General features: G+C 41.5%; 2 protein-coding genes across 3 annotated transcripts in view; one reads left to right on the top strand and one right to left on the bottom strand.

The window, feature by feature from the left end:
* Positions 1 to 7,305, bottom strand: part of ddah1 (dimethylarginine dimethylaminohydrolase 1) — a 60,395-nt gene extending 53,090 nt beyond the window's left edge. Inside the window, exon 1 of one of the 2 annotated variants that reach the window (XM_051881214.1) lies at positions 7,071 to 7,305. The gene's annotated coding sequence lies outside the window, so the exon portion shown is untranslated. The remainder of the gene's footprint in view (positions 1 to 7,070) is intronic. The other variant, XM_051881219.1, reaches the window with a different exon arrangement.
* A 1,106-nt stretch (positions 7,306 to 8,411) lies between these two features.
* Positions 8,412 to 10,868, top strand: ccn1 (cellular communication network factor 1). The gene is made up of 5 exons (XM_051881207.1): positions 8,412 to 8,647; positions 8,892 to 9,105; positions 9,238 to 9,582; positions 9,664 to 9,845; positions 9,935 to 10,868. The coding sequence occupies exons 1-5, from the start codon at positions 8,600 to 8,602 to the stop codon at positions 10,235 to 10,237; spliced, it is 1,092 nt and encodes a 363-aa protein (XP_051737167.1). The 5' UTR covers positions 8,412 to 8,599; the 3' UTR covers positions 10,238 to 10,868.
* The last annotated feature ends 6,272 nt before the right edge of the window (positions 10,869 to 17,140 follow it).

Consider the following 17,140-nt stretch of genomic DNA (forward strand, 5'->3'; position numbering starts at 1 on the left):
CTAAATAAGGACTACAACTACTACAAGCACTGTAGTCCTTATATAGCAACTTGACAGCAGCTTAAACCCACAGAAATTCCTGAGGAAACCCATGGAGAACTGACGTCATTCCAACTTATTCCAAAACAGGATGAAGCAGGCGACTGGCACAGATCCAAACGAAATTATCACTGCATTCAGACTTTTGAAATATAGGCCCTGTCCCAAATGGCACCCTAAACACTCACTGTCTTTATAGAAGTCAACACTTTTGTAACGTAACACCACTTTGACTGATGAGTTGAGTTGGTACTTATTTTGAATAAGTGTAGAAGCTTGTTTCCGCCAATGAATAAAAAATAAAAAAGGTAATTGCGACTTTTTATCTTTCAATTATGACTTTTTTTTTAAGAATTGTGTGATATAAGGTCAGAATTGAGTGATATAAAGTCAGAATTGCGAGATGTAAAGTCAGAATTGTGAGTTATAAAGTCAGAATTGAGTGATATAAGGTCGGAATTGCGTGATATAAAGTCGGAATTGCGAGATATAAAGTCGGAATTGGGAGTTATAAAGTCGGAATTTCGTGATATAAAGTCGGAATTGCGAGATATAAAGTCGGAATTGCATGATATAAAGTCGGAATTGCGTGATATAAAGTCGGAATTGCGTGATATAAAGTCGGAATTGCGAGATATAAAGTCGGAATTGCGTGATATACAGTCGGAATTGCGAGATATAAAGTCGGAATTGCGAGATATAAAGTCGGAATTGCGAGATATAAAGTCAGAATTGCGTGATATAAAGTCGGAATTGCGTGATATAAAGTCGGAATTGCGAGATATAAAGTCGGAATTGCGAGATATAAAGTCGGAATTGCGTGATATAAAGTCGGAATTGCGAGATATAAAGTCGGAATTGTGAGATATAAAGTCGGAATTGCGAGATATAAAGTCAGAATTGTGAGATTCTGACTTTATATCACGCAATTCTGACTTTATAACTCAATTCTGACTGCCATTTACAAATCCTCTCCTGTGGCCTCATTGGATAATAAATTGTCCATCATATGCACACACTTTAGAATCTCGCCGGAAATAGTAGGTCATCCGGGTACTTTTTGAACACTCTTTTATGACTACTGTGAATTCAGACATACTACTCTTGTCACATACTGTTTTTCACCTACTATAGTAGGGAAGTATGATATTTCGAGTATGCGATCTGTGTGTGTGTGTGTGTGTGTGTGTGTGTGTGTGTGTGTGTGTGTGTGGCTGGAATTCCTCTTTTCTATGGACATTCCTCTGTCTTTCCATCTTTCCATCGAGCCCGGCTGGAATCATTCTCCAGACATCCTTGAGTACATTCCTGCACACCCCAGGAACAAAGTTTGTCTTTTCTTGTTCCAAATCCACTCAATTATCCAGACCGGTCTAAACATTCCCGGAGCCCCACATTCCATCCCCTCATTCCGTTCCCTCATCCCTCCCAGAGCTCCATTTTTCCATTCCTCCGGCTTTCCCCTCGGAGAGGAAATATGTGTGTTGGACAGGTCCAAGCGCACCTGGCTCGCAGCTTGGAGGGCCGTAAAAGATGAATGAACTTTGAGCTTCAAAGACCTTTTGGAACTGGTTTTCGGGGCCTAAACACATTCTATAACGGCGCTCTCTGCGTGAACATCATATAACATCCGCTATAGTCTTCCAGAACCGGCTGAGCAGCATCCCAAACGTCTCTGCACTGTTCTTCCTTGGTATTTCTGTCTTGTTTTCCAGTACAAATATCTAAAGACTTCTTACCTTATGTCATTTCGCTTCTCAAGTAAATGTATCTTGAGTGACGCTCACTAGGTGTCGGAACAGCGCTAAAGATTTTCCATCATATCTATAGTTTCCACCAAAACAAAACTGTTAACCACATTTATTGTTGTTAGTACTGTAAAACCAGGATAGGAAGCTCGATAATTTCCTGTTATTCAACATATTTCCAGTATCAACTCTATATGGCTTTATTAGGAGCGAGACATTCAACTGGAGCGTGTGATTTTATGATCTCATTCTGAAATGACCCGCACTGTTTTCTCAGCAACTTTTCTGAACAAAGCTCATTCAGAATATAGACTGTAAACAGCTCCGATCCCACAGGATTGCCTACGGAATGTCATCAGGATAACCACTTTATCCTTACAGTCGGAGGAAGCACATGTCATGGCTAAAATATTCATCCGTGAGCAGCTGTCTGATCCAGTGTAAACGGTAAAACCTCAACATGAGAGGAAAATTCCACTTCGTTAAACACAGATTATTAGTGGCAAGCATCAGTAACACTGTTGTTTGTTCTTAAGCATTATCATTAAGTAGGCTGTTTATGCTAAATAAATGAATGACAGGAGATCTGCCTTTCGCCCTACCACATAGCAACACCCTGACAACCATTCAGAGCCCCATAGCAAACACCTAGAAATGGCTTAGTAACCAACCAGAACACCCTAGTATCATAGCAATTAGTTTTCTGGGCTTTCAGAACCCCTTAGCAACCATCTACGGCCTAGTAACCACCTAGTCAACTATAGCAACAGCCTAGTAACCACCCAGACCACCCTAGCAACGGCCTAGTAACCACCCAGACCACCCTAGCAACAGCCTAGCAACCACCCAGACCACCCTAGCAACAGCCTAGTAACCACCCAGACCACCCTAGCAATGGCCTAGTAACTACCCGGAACACCCTCGTATCATAGCAGTTAGTTTTCTGGGCTTTCAGAACCCCTTAGCAACCACCTAGCAACGGCCTAGTAATTACACAGAACCACATAGTATCAGAGCAGCTAGTTTTCAAACCTTTCAGAACCCTCTAGCAACAGCCTAGTAACTACCCAGAACACCCTAGAAATTGTAGCAGTTAGTTTTCTGAGCTTTCAGAACCCCTTAAGAACCACCTAGCAATGCCTTAGTAACCACCCAGAACAACTATGTGTCATAGCTGTTGGTTTTCTGGCCTTTTAGAACCCCTTAGCAACCACCTAGTAATAGTCTAGTAACCACCCAAAACACCCTAGTATCACAGCAACTGTTTTCTAACCTTTCAGAACCCTTTAGCAACCACCTAGCAACGCCCTAGTAACCACCCAGAACACCCTAGCATTATAACAGCTTGCTTTCTAGCATTTCAGAACCCCTTAGTAACCACCTAGCAACCACCCAGAACACCGTAATGATGTGACCATGTTTTCAACCTCTCTTAGATTTATGAATTAAAGTCTTATAGATGTTAAAGGGACAGGTGACCCAAAAAAGAAAATCCTGTCTTCATTTACTCACCCAAATCAAAAATGCAAAAACGATATTCTGGGAAAAAAAGTGCTTTTGTTATTTTTTAAATTAGTGGCATAAAATGTCTAAAATAGCCATAATAAAAGAAGCCTACATCAACATATTGCCGACAAGCAAATAAACAGCCTGAATCAAGTAATGAATGACATTCTGATGGACACTGATTGACAAACGGCAGCCTGTTATTGCAGCGCTGGTCCTAGGAGAGTAGAGTGTGATTTTAGTAGCAGTTCATTCACAGGAAATGACATCGCATAGTCTCAGTGAACTATGACAGGAAAAGCCACAGAGCAAACAAGGGCCAAAATACCTGGATAACATCTCTCTGATCTGGCTCTGGGCAGTACGAGATGAAGAGAACTTCCACACCGGAGGTAAAATAAACATGGCCAGAGCCGCCGCTTTACGTAATGTAGAAATATGGCCGCGGCCCAGATCTCCTTTATGAGGGGGTGCGATCGGAGGGTTTGAGCCAATGAGTCATGCGTTCGTAATCAATCGCTGCTTCCAAGGCCCTGGAAGAAAGTGAAGCCCAGTGGAAAATATTATGTTTGCCATTACAACATGGCGGACGCAAATAAGAAACGCTCTTGTAATGGTTCCTGGATGTGTAACTCCAGAATAGAAAAATGAGCGGTGACTCCACTGGAACACAATGACAGCACTGTTTCCTAAACCCCCGCGCCCCTCGCGTCAGGAGAGATGGAGAACGCTGCAGGAACAGATGTCAACCTTCATGAGCTCATTCTCTCACTGGACACTTCGTTTGACCTCGAACACTGGGAGAAGCAGAATGCAGGCCGCTATTGAAAAAATGACGACTTATATCACTTGACATAGAGTAGTCTCAAAAAGTAAGCCCTTAGCAACCACCTAGCAATGGCCTAGTAATTCCCCAGAACACCGTAGCATCGGGGCAGTTAAATTTCTAAACTTGCAGAATCCTTTAGCAACCACCCTAGCAACGTCCAAGTAACCACCAACAACACCCTAGCATCACAGCAGTTGTTTTCCAAGTCTTTCAGAACCCCTTAGCAACACCCTAGCAACACCCAGTAACCACTCAGAAGGCCCTAGCAACATCCTAGTAACCACACAGAACATCCTAGCATTATAGCAGTTGTTTTCTCAGTCTTTCAGAACCCCTAAGCAACCACCTAGCAATGCCTAGTAACCACTCAGAACACCCTAGCAACATCCAGAACATCCTAGCAGCGCCTAGTAACACCCAGAACATCTTAGCAATGCCTAATAACCGCTCAGAAGGCGCTAGCAACACCTAGTAATCACCCAGAACATCCTAGCAACGCCTAGTAACTACTCAGAAGGCCCTAACAACACCTAGTAATCATCCAGAACATCCTAGCAACGCCTAGGAACCACACAGAAGGCCCTAGCAACACATAGTCATTACTCAGAACATCCTAGCAATGCTTAGTAACACCCAGAGCATCCTAGCAACGCCCAGTAACCACACAGAAGGCCCTAGCAACACCTAGCAATCATCCAGAACATCACTAGCAACGCCTAGTAACCACTCAGAAGGCCCTAGCAACACCTAATAATCACCCAGAACATCCTAGCAATGCCCAGGAACCACACAGAAGGCCCTAGCCACGCATAGTAACACCCAGAACATCCTAGAAACACCCAGTAACCACTCAGAAGGCCCTAGCAACACCTAGTAATCACCCAGAACATCCTAGCAATGCCTAATAACTGCTCAGAAGGCCCTAGCAACACCTAGTAATCATCCAGAACATCACTAGCAACGCCTAGTAACCACTCAGAAGGCCCAAGCAACACCTAATAATCACCCAGAACATCCTAGCAACGCCTAGTAACCACTCAGAAGGCCCTAGCAACACCTAGTAATCACCCAGAACATCCTAGCAACGCCTAGGAACCACACAGAAGGCCCTAGCAACACATAGTCATTACTCAGAACATCCTAGCAATGCTTAGTAACACCCAGAGCATCCTAGCAACGCCCAGTAACCACACAGAAGGCCCTAGCAACACCTAGCAATCATCCAGAACATCACTAGCAACGCCTAGTAACCACTCAGAAGGCCCTAGCAACACCTAATAATCACCCAGAACATCCTAGCAATGCCCAGGAACCACACAGAAGGCCCTAGCAACACCTAGTAATCATCCAGAACATCACTAGCAACGCCTAGTAACCACTCAGAAGGCCCTAGCAACACCTAATAATCACCCAGAACATCCTAGCAATGCCCAGAAACCACACAGAAGGCCCTAGCAACGCATAGTAACACCCAGAACATCCTAGAAACACCCAGTAACCACTCAGAAGGCCCTAGCAACACCTAGTAATCACCCAGAACATTCTAGCAATGCCTAGTAACACCCAGAACATCCTAGCAATGCCTAATAACTGCTCAGAAGGCCCTAGCAACACCTAGTAATCATCCAGAACATCACTAGCAACGCCTAGTAACCACTCAGAAGGCCCTAGCAACACCTAGTAATCACCCAGAACATCCTAGCAACGCCTAGTTACACCCAGAACATCCTAGCAACGCCTAGTAACCACTCAGAAGGCCCTAGCAACACCTAGTAATCACCCAGAACATCCTAGCAATGCCTAGTTACACCCAGAACATCCTAGCAATGCCTAGTAACCACTCAGAAGGCCCTAGCAAATGTAGACTGTAGATCCATATTGAGAAAATGATGACTTTATTCACCTGACATCCAGTGGCCCTAAAAAGTATTTGAACACCTAAAGAATACCACACATAAAATGTCATGAATACTTTTGAATGGTATCACTGAAACAGACACTACAAATCATAAAACAACTGAGAGAAGCAGCTCACCTTTTATTAGCCAATCAGAAACATTATCTGCCCATCAGTCATTTTGCTCATGCAGGTTTGCAATAACAAAATATATAAAAGCAAGTGGTGTTTTTTTTTAAGAAGCATACTCACAATTTTCAAGCACAAGTGTTTTTTTGTTTGTTTGTTTTTCATTTCAAACCAAACAAAGGTTTTTTTTTTGTTTTTTTTTTAATTATAAGACAATAGTAATAAAACTGATGAGCCTAACTGGATACTGGTAAACCAAGCGGTTGGGTTTTTAAAGCCATTTGACTATATAAAGAGCATCTTTCACCACTGACAGCCATTCAAAACATTCACGTATTCTGGCAAATTATTATTTTATTATTATTATCAGAAATATATGTCCATGAACAGATATGGTTTGCATACTTCACAAGCTCCATGCATCAGCTGTTGGGCAATACATGTTAAACGGGTAGCAGTGTTTGGAACATGGTCACTAGTTTCTGCCGGGTCAATAAAAATCAAAACATAACACCATGGTTCATACAAAACAGCTTGACCATCTTCGGATGGTGTGGCTCTGGTCCAAGATAGTCTACAAGCCAATTCAAGTTCCAAATTTCAAATGTTATTATGAATAAATGTGATTTTACCCAGTCATTGTAACCAGCCCATCAAACACTCTCACAGATCATCTTTACTACAATGACACAGTACAGCACATCACCATCTAGTGTCGCAATCTGGGAAAAATCAACTAAAACCAGTTAAACCACAGGATTTCCAAACACAACAGCAATGAACGGATCAGATGCAGATTTCATACACAAACCTGTCTGATCAGAAGAAAACGACAGTGGTTTCATTACACACATGCAACCCAGTGTAAATAATACTGTAGCTACAAGCAAACAGTCCATAAAGACATAAAAGTAAACCATACCTGAGATATGACAAGAATCTCATTCCAGGTGCCAAACGTTCTCCATCAGGACGTCTCAGTGTCCACACGCTTCTGCTCTCTGCGAGTCTGTGGAAAGAACTATTCAGTGCTGTCAGGACAATACTGCACATTCCCTTGCTCTCACAGTCGGTTTGGTTTGTGCATCCAAGAACTTCTAATCTCTGAATTTTGGTGGAATGCCACTTATTTGGAATCTCAGAGAAAAACAATCTCTTTTTTTTTTATTAAACATCTTATATGGAAAAATGGATGCCTGTTGCACTTTTTCTTTCACTTTGTGATGGACAGACATGAATATTAAATTAGCTGGAGGAATTTCCTCCACGGAGAGCATATTTAGGGTCCCTTTAAGCTGTCAGGAATGCTTTGTGGTTGGATAACTCCAGCAGAAATGTTAATAATGCAGGCTACTGCCCAGACCAAATATGGTAATATTGTTACGTCTGGAATCAGGCTCCACATCTGGAACCACTTAGAGCTGTTGAGTCAAGAGAGAGGAGCGAGCCGAGCCAAAAATAGAAGCCGTAAACTTTGAGTTTAGAAAGTCTCCAAACGCGCACAGAATTAAGTGCATAGATGAGTTTTTAAACATTTGTATTTCTAAAAGGGGAAGAGTTTGGATGTTTGAAGATGGATACAGTTCCCCAAAGCGCGTAGCCGATCTGAATAAGGGAACGCGCACGCGTGCTCTGGATTAATTTATGGTTGACGCGCGCGTAAAGCCATTAATAGACCCCTGGGGGCGACGAAATATTTCTAAGCCGAGTAATATTGCTAATCTTTTACATGACGTTAGCCAAAATAAAGCAGGTTAGTAAGCAATGCGCTGATGATGCTGGTGAAATAATACTTAAAATTAGCCCTCCAACACATGCACTCACACACAATCCAAAAAAGTCAAACTAGTAACACTTTCAGTTACCACACATGCGTTAAATTATTAATAATGGTTAGCTAGGGGCACCAAAAAGAAAAATAATTGTGAATAATTTGCACACTTAATCTAAAATACAAAACAAAATAGCTTCTTTACACATTTGAATGTGCCGCTATCAGAACGTTTTATTTAGATAAATAATATATGGTTTCAAGGCTTTAAGCATTAACTTTACGCAAACCCAAAAAGGAAACGAGAAGAGCTGAGGTAAAGGGAGGAGAAAAGAGAAATATAGAGCGGGGAAACAGTAAAAAATGTGTTCAGTGAGAGGGGAAAATTCATTTAGGAGAGAGAGGGAGGGGAAAAAAAGAAAGTTAGACAGGGTGGTGCTTAGCTCGGATGGAAAACGCGCCAAGAAACATTCCTCGCATAGCTTCGGAACAGTTCAGCAATGGTGACGTCAGGGCTCCACTACAGTATATAAGAGGAGCTGAGCGCGTCTTCACTCTCAGAACGCTGCGCCTTCAGACGCACGAAAACAAAGCGAAACGCCTGGAGTCAGTCAAACGAGGACTTAAACCGAGGAACTGTTCGTTTCATACAACAATCTACAACACACAGAGGAGCGAAGATGTTTGCTTGGGCTGTTATCGTCATCCTTGTTGCACACTTCAGTGTGGTAAGTTGCTTTCATTACTCGTATGCTTATTATAGAAGCTGTGTATGATGATTTAGAACTTACTAGACGAAGGAAGTATTAATCCATTCATTGGAGGATCAGCACAAAGTTTGAGCTTTATATGTGATAGAATAGACATAACACCATAGACATTGAGGAGGCACATCCACAAAAAAATTCTACATATGGTTTCTTCATCTTGTAAAGTGACTTTATACTAAAGTCCCTTGGTTTTTCTGCTCAGGTCTTCTCCAGCTGCCCAGAGGCATGCTCATGCCCGCAAGAGCTTCCCAAATGCGCGCCTGGAGTCAGTCTGGTCTCAGACGGCTGCGGCTGCTGCAAAGTGTGTGCCAGACAGCTGAACGAAGACTGCAGCAAGACGGAGCCGTGCGACCATACCAAGGGGCTGGAGTGCAACTTCGGGGCCAGCCACGGGGCCACCAGAGGCATCTGCCGAGGTATGTTTCTCATTATGCTTTGTGAAAGACACTGAATGGAAAGCATGTGTGGATGAGGAGGGGGGAGGGAAAAAAATAAGTTGGAATTCTCAAACTTGTGGATTAAAATATACCTTTCGTTTTCCCTAACAGCCAAATCGGAGGGCAGACCGTGCGAGTACAACAGCAGGATCTATCAGAATGGAGAGAGTTTCCAGCCCAACTGCAAGCACCAGTGCACTTGCATCGACGGGGCGGTGGGCTGCATTCCGCTGTGCCCGCAAGAGCTCTCCCTGCCCACGCTGGGCTGTGCCAACCCCAGGCTGGTCAAAGTGCCAGGCCAGTGCTGCGAGGAGTGGGTCTGCGATGATGGGAAGACTAGGGAACCCGTCGACAAACTGTTTGGCAACGATCCGATGGTGGACGACTCTGAGAGTGACCTCACCAACAAGAACGAGCTCATCTCCATCGTGAAGGCCGGACTCAAATCCTTGCCTGGTAAGATCAAAGATGCATTGGATTTGCTTGATTTGACTTGCTTATGAATCGAGTTCTAAATGGCACTTTGTTTATTTGCAGCATTCCGATCGCAGTTCGAGAAGTGCATAGTGCAGACCACACCCTGGTCCCAATGCTCCAAGACCTGCGGCACTGGAATCTCCAACAGGATAACCAATGACAACGCCGACTGCAAGCTGGTGAAGGAGACCAGGATCTGCGAGGTCCGTCCATGCAGCCAGTCACCCTACACCAGTCTGAAGGTATGCAACACCCCTGCAAACAATAAAACCCAAACATATTGCATGACATGCATTCGAGTGCATCTGACTTATCTCGCGTCCTTCAACAGAAAGGGAAGAAGTGCAACCGGACCAAGAAGTCCATGCAGCCGGTGAAGTTCACATACGCCGGATGCTCCAGCCTGAAGAAGTATCGCCCCAGGTACTGCGGCTCCTGCGTGGACGGCCGCTGCTGCAGCCCGCAGACGACCCGCACCATCCGCGTCAAGTTCCGCTGCGAGGACGGCGAGACCTTCAACAAGAACGTCATGATGATCGAGTCCTGCAAGTGCACCTACAACTGCGCCCAAGGCAACGATGCCACCTACCCCTTCTACAGACTCTTCAACGACATCCACAAGTTCAGAGACTGAGCGCCGGGAATCCCGGAAGCGCGTCACGAGCGACGACCAATAGCAGCTCAGCTGCGCAATCAGGGGGGAGGGGCCCGTCCGCCGGCCAATCAACTCCTGTTGTAACTAGATTCCCACGGAATTACAAACGGACTTACATTACGGGGACTTTGAAGTGCACTGTTTGCTGAGGCCGCGTCAGCGTTTTGGAAAAGGCTCGCTCCACACTGGAGCGCTACGTTTTATAGCTTCGTTATGGAGCAACCTGTAAAGATGTAAATATTGCAATTCCTGATGTATATCTTGATGTCTAAATACAAAACATGAACCAAACTGTAGACTTGTGTGTGTGTGTGTGTGTATGTGTGTATTCCCAATTGTAGATATGCACATGCAAAAACGTACAACTGGTAGACTTTGTCCACGGTAACACTCCCTCCTGATGTGGGTGAACACATCCTCATTGTTTGGCAGCTAATGGAATCCAACTCCACCACACGATCAACAACAGACTTAAAGGGTTGAATGAATGTTTTATTGTTATTATTTATCGCAAATGTAGCTCTTTTATTTGAACATTGTCATACTGGAATAAAGTGTAAAATGATCTAATTTTATATGTTACAAATAAAAGATTTATTTATGAACTAAACACCTCGAGTTGCGTTCTTGAATGCTTAATGGAAAGATGTGCATAAAGCACAGGTAATTCATGAGATTCAATCTTTGATTGAATGAAGGGATGGTTATATAATGGCACTTCTGGAACTTCCCCCCCTCTCTCTTTCTGTTGAATGGAACGCTATTGGGGAACCGTAAGACTTGACTTGCTTCCTACAATAAAACCGGAGCCGCTCGTTCATTTAGCTCCTTCAAGAAAACAATTAAGAGACCCAGCAATAGCAGAAAGCATGGAGCTATGCCCGGAATCTTGAGTGCTTTTCCAAATGGAGCTCCAGTCTGTGTTTACAGGAGTTTTCAGAGAATAAGAACTAAAACATCAGGAAGCACAGGGACGAGGAGGTCTTTATATAACTCCTCAACAACCCATTCATGCACTTGTTGTTTTGACGTTGCACATGAGTTTAATGAATATCGATCTTATCTTCGATCGGACAGTTTTATAATCATGCGTTCTGCACATCTGTCTCTGGCCCCCCCTTCAGCTGGAGTGATATATCTCCAGTGAGGTTTGATCCAGGTGAAGGAAATCCAGCTGAGGAATGCAGACACGCTGATGGTCGGCAGATGTTGGAAAATATTTGGAAGCAGCTTGTTCGGCCATCCTGCTAAAAATATGCCACTTCTGAAAGAACAGAGATCCTGCCCTAGAGCAAAGCTGGGCTTTATGACATCCCTACGGACAATGGGAACACAAACGGACGGTTATATCACACCATGGAGACCTTTAAGCGGTTTCTATCAGTAGGACAGAGGTCCAGACGTTTCCTTGAGATATGACGTTGCAGACAACACCAGCAGCCGTTTGACTTCTAAAGAGGGAATAAAACGACAAAAACAAACAAGACTGATAACACAGCTGATGGTGACAGTCAAATGGAATGAAAACTGTAATTTTAATGGTTTTCCACTAGGCATAAAGAATGCAGTTATGCAATCTTTTATTTTGACATTCGATTCAAAAAAATTACATGCACTTTTTAAAATTTTTATGGTCCTTTCAGAAGAGATGGTTAATATGCATAATGTTTTCAGTCCTCAAGTCTCCTGTCCTCTTCAGCGGTGTCCCTCACTGGGGTTTTACCTGTCCGTCATTTCACTGATGACCCCTAGTGGCCAAATACAGGGCTGCTGAATGTTTTAAAGGGACAGTACAGCCAAAAATGACTAATGTTGTTCCAAACCTGCATGCATTTCTCCTGCGAACACATTTTGAAGAACGGTGAGGTCCAACAACATTGGAGCCCATTGACTTTCGTTGTAAAGTTGTTTTCAAAATATTTCTTACATTCTGCAGATGAAAGGTTTTGATCAACACACACTCTTAAAAATAAAGGTTCCAAATTTGTGCAGCAATGCCATGGAATTGCCATTTATTCTTAGTGCAAAGAATATTTTAATCTTAAGAATCATTTTCCATTATAAAGAAATTTTGGATGTGAAAGGTTCTTCATGGAACCATCTACTCCAATAGTGCAAGGGTTCATTATTTGGGTGAACTCTCTCTTTAAAGGCCCGCTCACACCAACCACAATCTTTTCCAGCTGATGAAGGATAAAAAATTGACAGCCAATCAGAATCCACCAGACTTCAAAGAGCTAGAGCATTTAAAGTAACAGACAACAAACCTCCTGCAGACGTTAATATAGTTATCGTTATAGTTCTTGGTGTGAACGGGCCTTAACTCTTGAATTATTTCCAAAATATTGTGAGCCAACAGCAAAAACATCATCTATATATCTTGTAAAGCTCCTATCATAACATACAGTACTAAAAAAGGCAAAAGTTCAACTACATTTGTAGGGTGTTGTTCACTAATCCAAGGCCTTGTGCTAATCTGATCTGTAGATTTGGTTTGGGTGTGGATTTGTGTGATTTTTTGTCCAAATGATAAAAAAAATGGTGCATCTGATCACTTGAAGTAACAGCACACCTCACACATTTGGGAAACTGCATGTCCATGTGTCTTCAGAACATGCTGGAGAGAGTTTGTGTACAATGATGAATAGCTTGAGTGAGACTAAACGGGTGTGCATGACACGCTGCCAAAGAGAGAGTATTGGGAATAGTTACTATTAGAGGGCTTAACTAGCCATGACAGACACCTAATCTCACACGGGCGCTGGATGTAAGCAATGACGACATGCCGCAGACAGCGTTACATAAGCGCTAATGATGAACTTAACGAAAATCAGTCCACGCTCCAGAGAAGGCGTCAGCGGCGAGTCCGGGGAGGCAAAAACGTCTGTTTATCTGTTCAAACAAAGCGCTCTTTGATGGGGAAATGAAGCGTTAGTGCTGCTGTCTGTGGAAAAGGGTTCGAGAGCCAGGTCGAGATAGTCCCCGGGTGTTTTCTTGTGCAGAAACATGAACAGAAAACACATGGATTTAACTCCACAGTGACGTGAGATTACTTAGAAATGCTCGTAACAACTACAGGCCTGCCAGGTTTGGCAAACCTGACTAGTTTGATGCACACATAAGCTGACTGAAATGACCAGCTCTAATCTGATTGGTTGGCTTTACTGTACATAACTTCAAGTTGGTGATGCACCAGTTCGACTGGAAACAAAATGGTTTATTATATGATAAAATGAGGACATACACACAAAGTGTTTTTAAAAAGACATTTAAATGTTAACAGAAGATTTCTATTTCAAATAAATGCTGTTCTTTTTAACTTTCTATTCATCACAAAATTCTGAAAAAATTGTCAGTTTACACAAATCTGAAGCAGTTTTTAACACTGATAACATTGATAATAATAATAAATGTTTCTTGAGCAGCAAATCATCATATTAGAATGATTTCTGAAGGATCATGTGACTCTGAAGACTGGAGTAATGATGCTGAAAATTCAGCTTTGATCACAGGAATAAATTACATTTTAACTTTCACATAGAAAAGGTAATGTAAGGTTAGGGTTTTTTTCTCAGAATTGCATGACAAAGTCAGAATTGCAAGTTATAAAGTCAGAATTCCGAGATGTAAACTCGCAATTCTGAGAAGAGAAGTTAAACTTCCGAGATGTAAACTCGCAATTCTGAGAAAAAAGTCAGAATTCCGAGATGTAAACTCGCAATTCTGAGAAGTCAAACTTCTGAGATGTAAACTCGCAATTCTGAGAAAACAAGTCAGAATTCCGAGATGTAAACTTGCAATTCTGAGAAGTCAGAATTCCAAGATGTAAATTCGCAATTCTGAGAAAAAAAGTCAGAATTCCGAGATGTAAACTCGCAATTCTGAGAAAAAAAGTCAGAATTCCGAGATGTAAACTTGCAATTCTAAGAAGAAAAGTCAAACTTCCGAGATGTAAACTCGCAATTCTGAGAAGAGAAAAACTTCCGAGATGTAAACTCGCAATTCCAAAAAAAAGGTCAGAATTCCGAGATGTAAACTCGCAATTCTGAGAAGAGAAAAACTTCCGAGATGTAAACTTGCAATTCTAAGAAGAAGAGAAGTCAAACTTCCGAGATGTAAACTCACAATTCTGAGAAGAGAAAAACTTCCGAGATGTAAACTCGCAATTCCAAAAAAAAGGTCAGAATTCCGAGATGTAAACTCACAATTCTGAGAAGTCAAACTTCCGAGATGTAAACTCGCAATTCTGAGAAAAAGTCAGAATTCCGAGATGTAAACTTGCAATTCTGAGAAGTCAAACTTCCGAGATGTAAACTCGCAATTGAGAAAAAAAGTCAGAATTCCGAGATGTAAACTCGAAACTTATTTTTTATTTAGTGGCAGAAAGAAGCTTCCATAATATTTAGAGTTCAAATCATTTAGTCACCAAATTAACTGTGGATGGTTGCTTAACTTGGTCATAATAAACCATAATGTGTCAGTCTGCATCTGGTTATTATATTTGGATGATGATGATGATGATGATGATAGGTTAGCTGTGAACATCAGACAATAGGTGCTTTATATTAAGAGCAGCAGCTGCACAGATCATGTTCATATTGGGCAAGAACACGTGCCATGATGACCAATAATCTCCAGTGCAAACAAAGACTTTCAGAGTCACTTATGCAAGAAATGCAACCTGGCCAGTCAATGATACTAGATCATTATGGGATGTTAGAATAACAGCTGTAAAGACAAACACAACACAGAGGAAAAAGCAACTGGATGGAATGGCGAGTACTGTGGTTGGTTGCCAAAGTTCTGAACAGTTAGTGTGTTGCTAGGCAGTTGCTAAGGAGTTCTGCCTAGCAACACACTAACAACCGGTCAGAACTCTTTAGCAACTGCCTAGCAATGCACTGGACTCATCATGAGTGTAAGTTTTACACTCTCACATTTACATAAAATTTAGTGTAATACTTAATGTCCAGGGTTTGTTGAAATCAAGAATATTAAAACTTACGGTTGAGCAAATAAGACAAACTTGTCTAAAGACCCAGCAAGCCCCTGTCCCTCTGAGTGCAGCTTGTTTTCTAAAGCAGTGGTAGTCGCCAATCTTGTCACATTAAAATTCAATTACACACAATGCGAAGACCGAACCAAATGTTTGAGGAACTGAATCACAAGTTGATTCTGAAATATTGTAAGCAAAAACCGCAGAGACCTTCAAACAAGCCGTTTGTGTTTATTTGGGATTCTTTGCAGGATCGTATCGTTCCGCTGGCAAACACAGAGATACGAGTTTACACTGAAACAAATATCTCTGGTCCAAATTAATGCTGATGACTTTTCAGGACCCAATGTACTAGAAACACAGCCTGTCTGAGGCTGAGGGTGTGGTTCATCTGTTGGCTAAACCAGACCTAAAAAGTCAGTCAATTAACCAGAACCAGGACAGTCTGTTAAACTGTGGTTTCCTCCGTTTAGCTGCTGTTCTTGCTAATGCCCGTTCAGGAAAAACACTTGCCAGTAGCATACGGTTAGAATTTACTTATCACAGCAGCTTCACTTCCTGTTTGAGGCATTGGTTTCAGCGTAAAACAGCTTAATCTCACACATGATGGACAGAACACGCTCTCAGTGCTCTAAAAATACACATCCGGTGCAAACACACATTGTGCTGGAGTCTACAGATAAACAAACCTCACCGGCTCATGCCCTCAAATACACTATGACTAATAAACACAGCCAACCTGAATTTAAAATGGACGCCATTTACTTTCTTAATTCACGTTCTGGTCTTATTTTAAAGGATTCATCGGTGCACAGTAATCTTAAGGGAAAAAAGTCATAATGAAACGACTTTCCTTTTCAGCTGACATCAATTCCTCTTATTTTTCAGCCACAGACGCTTTCATCATCTGATCAATTCTGTTTGGAGAAAATCAAATCCTGTCCTGTGTTGTTATTCTGAACTAAAACTAAAACTAGAGATATGCACCAATACTATATTTCTCTGCCAATACTGAGAGCTGATTATTCAGAATGATATTATCTGCCGATACCGATAGTTTGATTATCTCATGAGAAGGCGCTACAGGCAAAAACACTGTTTTTTCCACATGCATCGGTCAATGGTGAGATTTTGGGCTATTTGGGGTTTCATAAAGTAAAAAACTAGTAGAAAGAAAACTTCCAAAATACACCTTTAAGTGTTGCTTTTATTGCACTTTATCTATTTGTGCCTGTAGACTTCAATTACAATATAATCTTTAAAGGCTGTATGTTTATAAATGAGTTTTTTCCTCCACTTCAGCAGCACTTACAAACACCAAAATTTACAGTTTTATTCCTGACTATATTCTGAAGGTTTTTACTGAGGGGTTTGTTCATATATTATTCATACTGATTTATACAACCTTTTATTCCTAAAAACGACAAATTTATTTTTTTCTGTCTGTTGACGGTATTTTCTGATTTATAGAGTGATAAAAAGAGAAATCCAGAATCCCCTCAGTAAAATCCTTTAATATGTCAACAAAATCAAACAAGAATTTTGATTCTGGCTTTATCCAATGTTCAGATTTATGTTCTGGAAATATATGCAAATTAGTGCACATTTATTTAGATAATGCCTCAGTTGCATAACATTTCAGAAAACTTGTAATAAAAAAAAAAAAAAAAAAAGTTTGCAATTCTTAGTGTAATTAATCAACTGGGGAAGAATGATGATATCTATCAGCTAGATATATTGATGCTATGTGCAAAAAAACAAAACAAAAGAAAAAGAACTATAGGGTACGTGGAAATGTATAGAGAAAAATAGTTCGAATTTAAGTTAAAATAAATAAGTAAAAAAAAGATTTAACTAAATTCAATAAAAATTAAAAAATGAAATCA

Source organism: Ctenopharyngodon idella, chromosome 22, assembly GCF_019924925.1.
Source record: "Ctenopharyngodon idella isolate HZGC_01 chromosome 22, HZGC01, whole genome shotgun sequence".
Classification (NCBI taxonomy): domain Eukaryota; kingdom Metazoa; phylum Chordata; class Actinopteri; order Cypriniformes; family Xenocyprididae; genus Ctenopharyngodon; species Ctenopharyngodon idella.

Bases quoted from the DNA above. Each gene is read 5' to 3' on its own strand.
- ccn1 (XM_051881207.1), top strand. From the start codon at position 8,600: ATGTTTGCTTGGGCTGTTATCGTCATCCTTGTTGCACACTTCAGTGTG. The intron at 9,583-9,663 runs GTAAGATCAAAG...GTTTATTTGCAG, and splicing joins CGGACTCAAATCCTTGCCTG to CATTCCGATCGCAGTTCGAG. The intron at 9,846-9,934 runs GTATGCAACACC...GTCCTTCAACAG, and splicing joins CACCCTACACCAGTCTGAAG to AAAGGGAAGAAGTGCAACCG.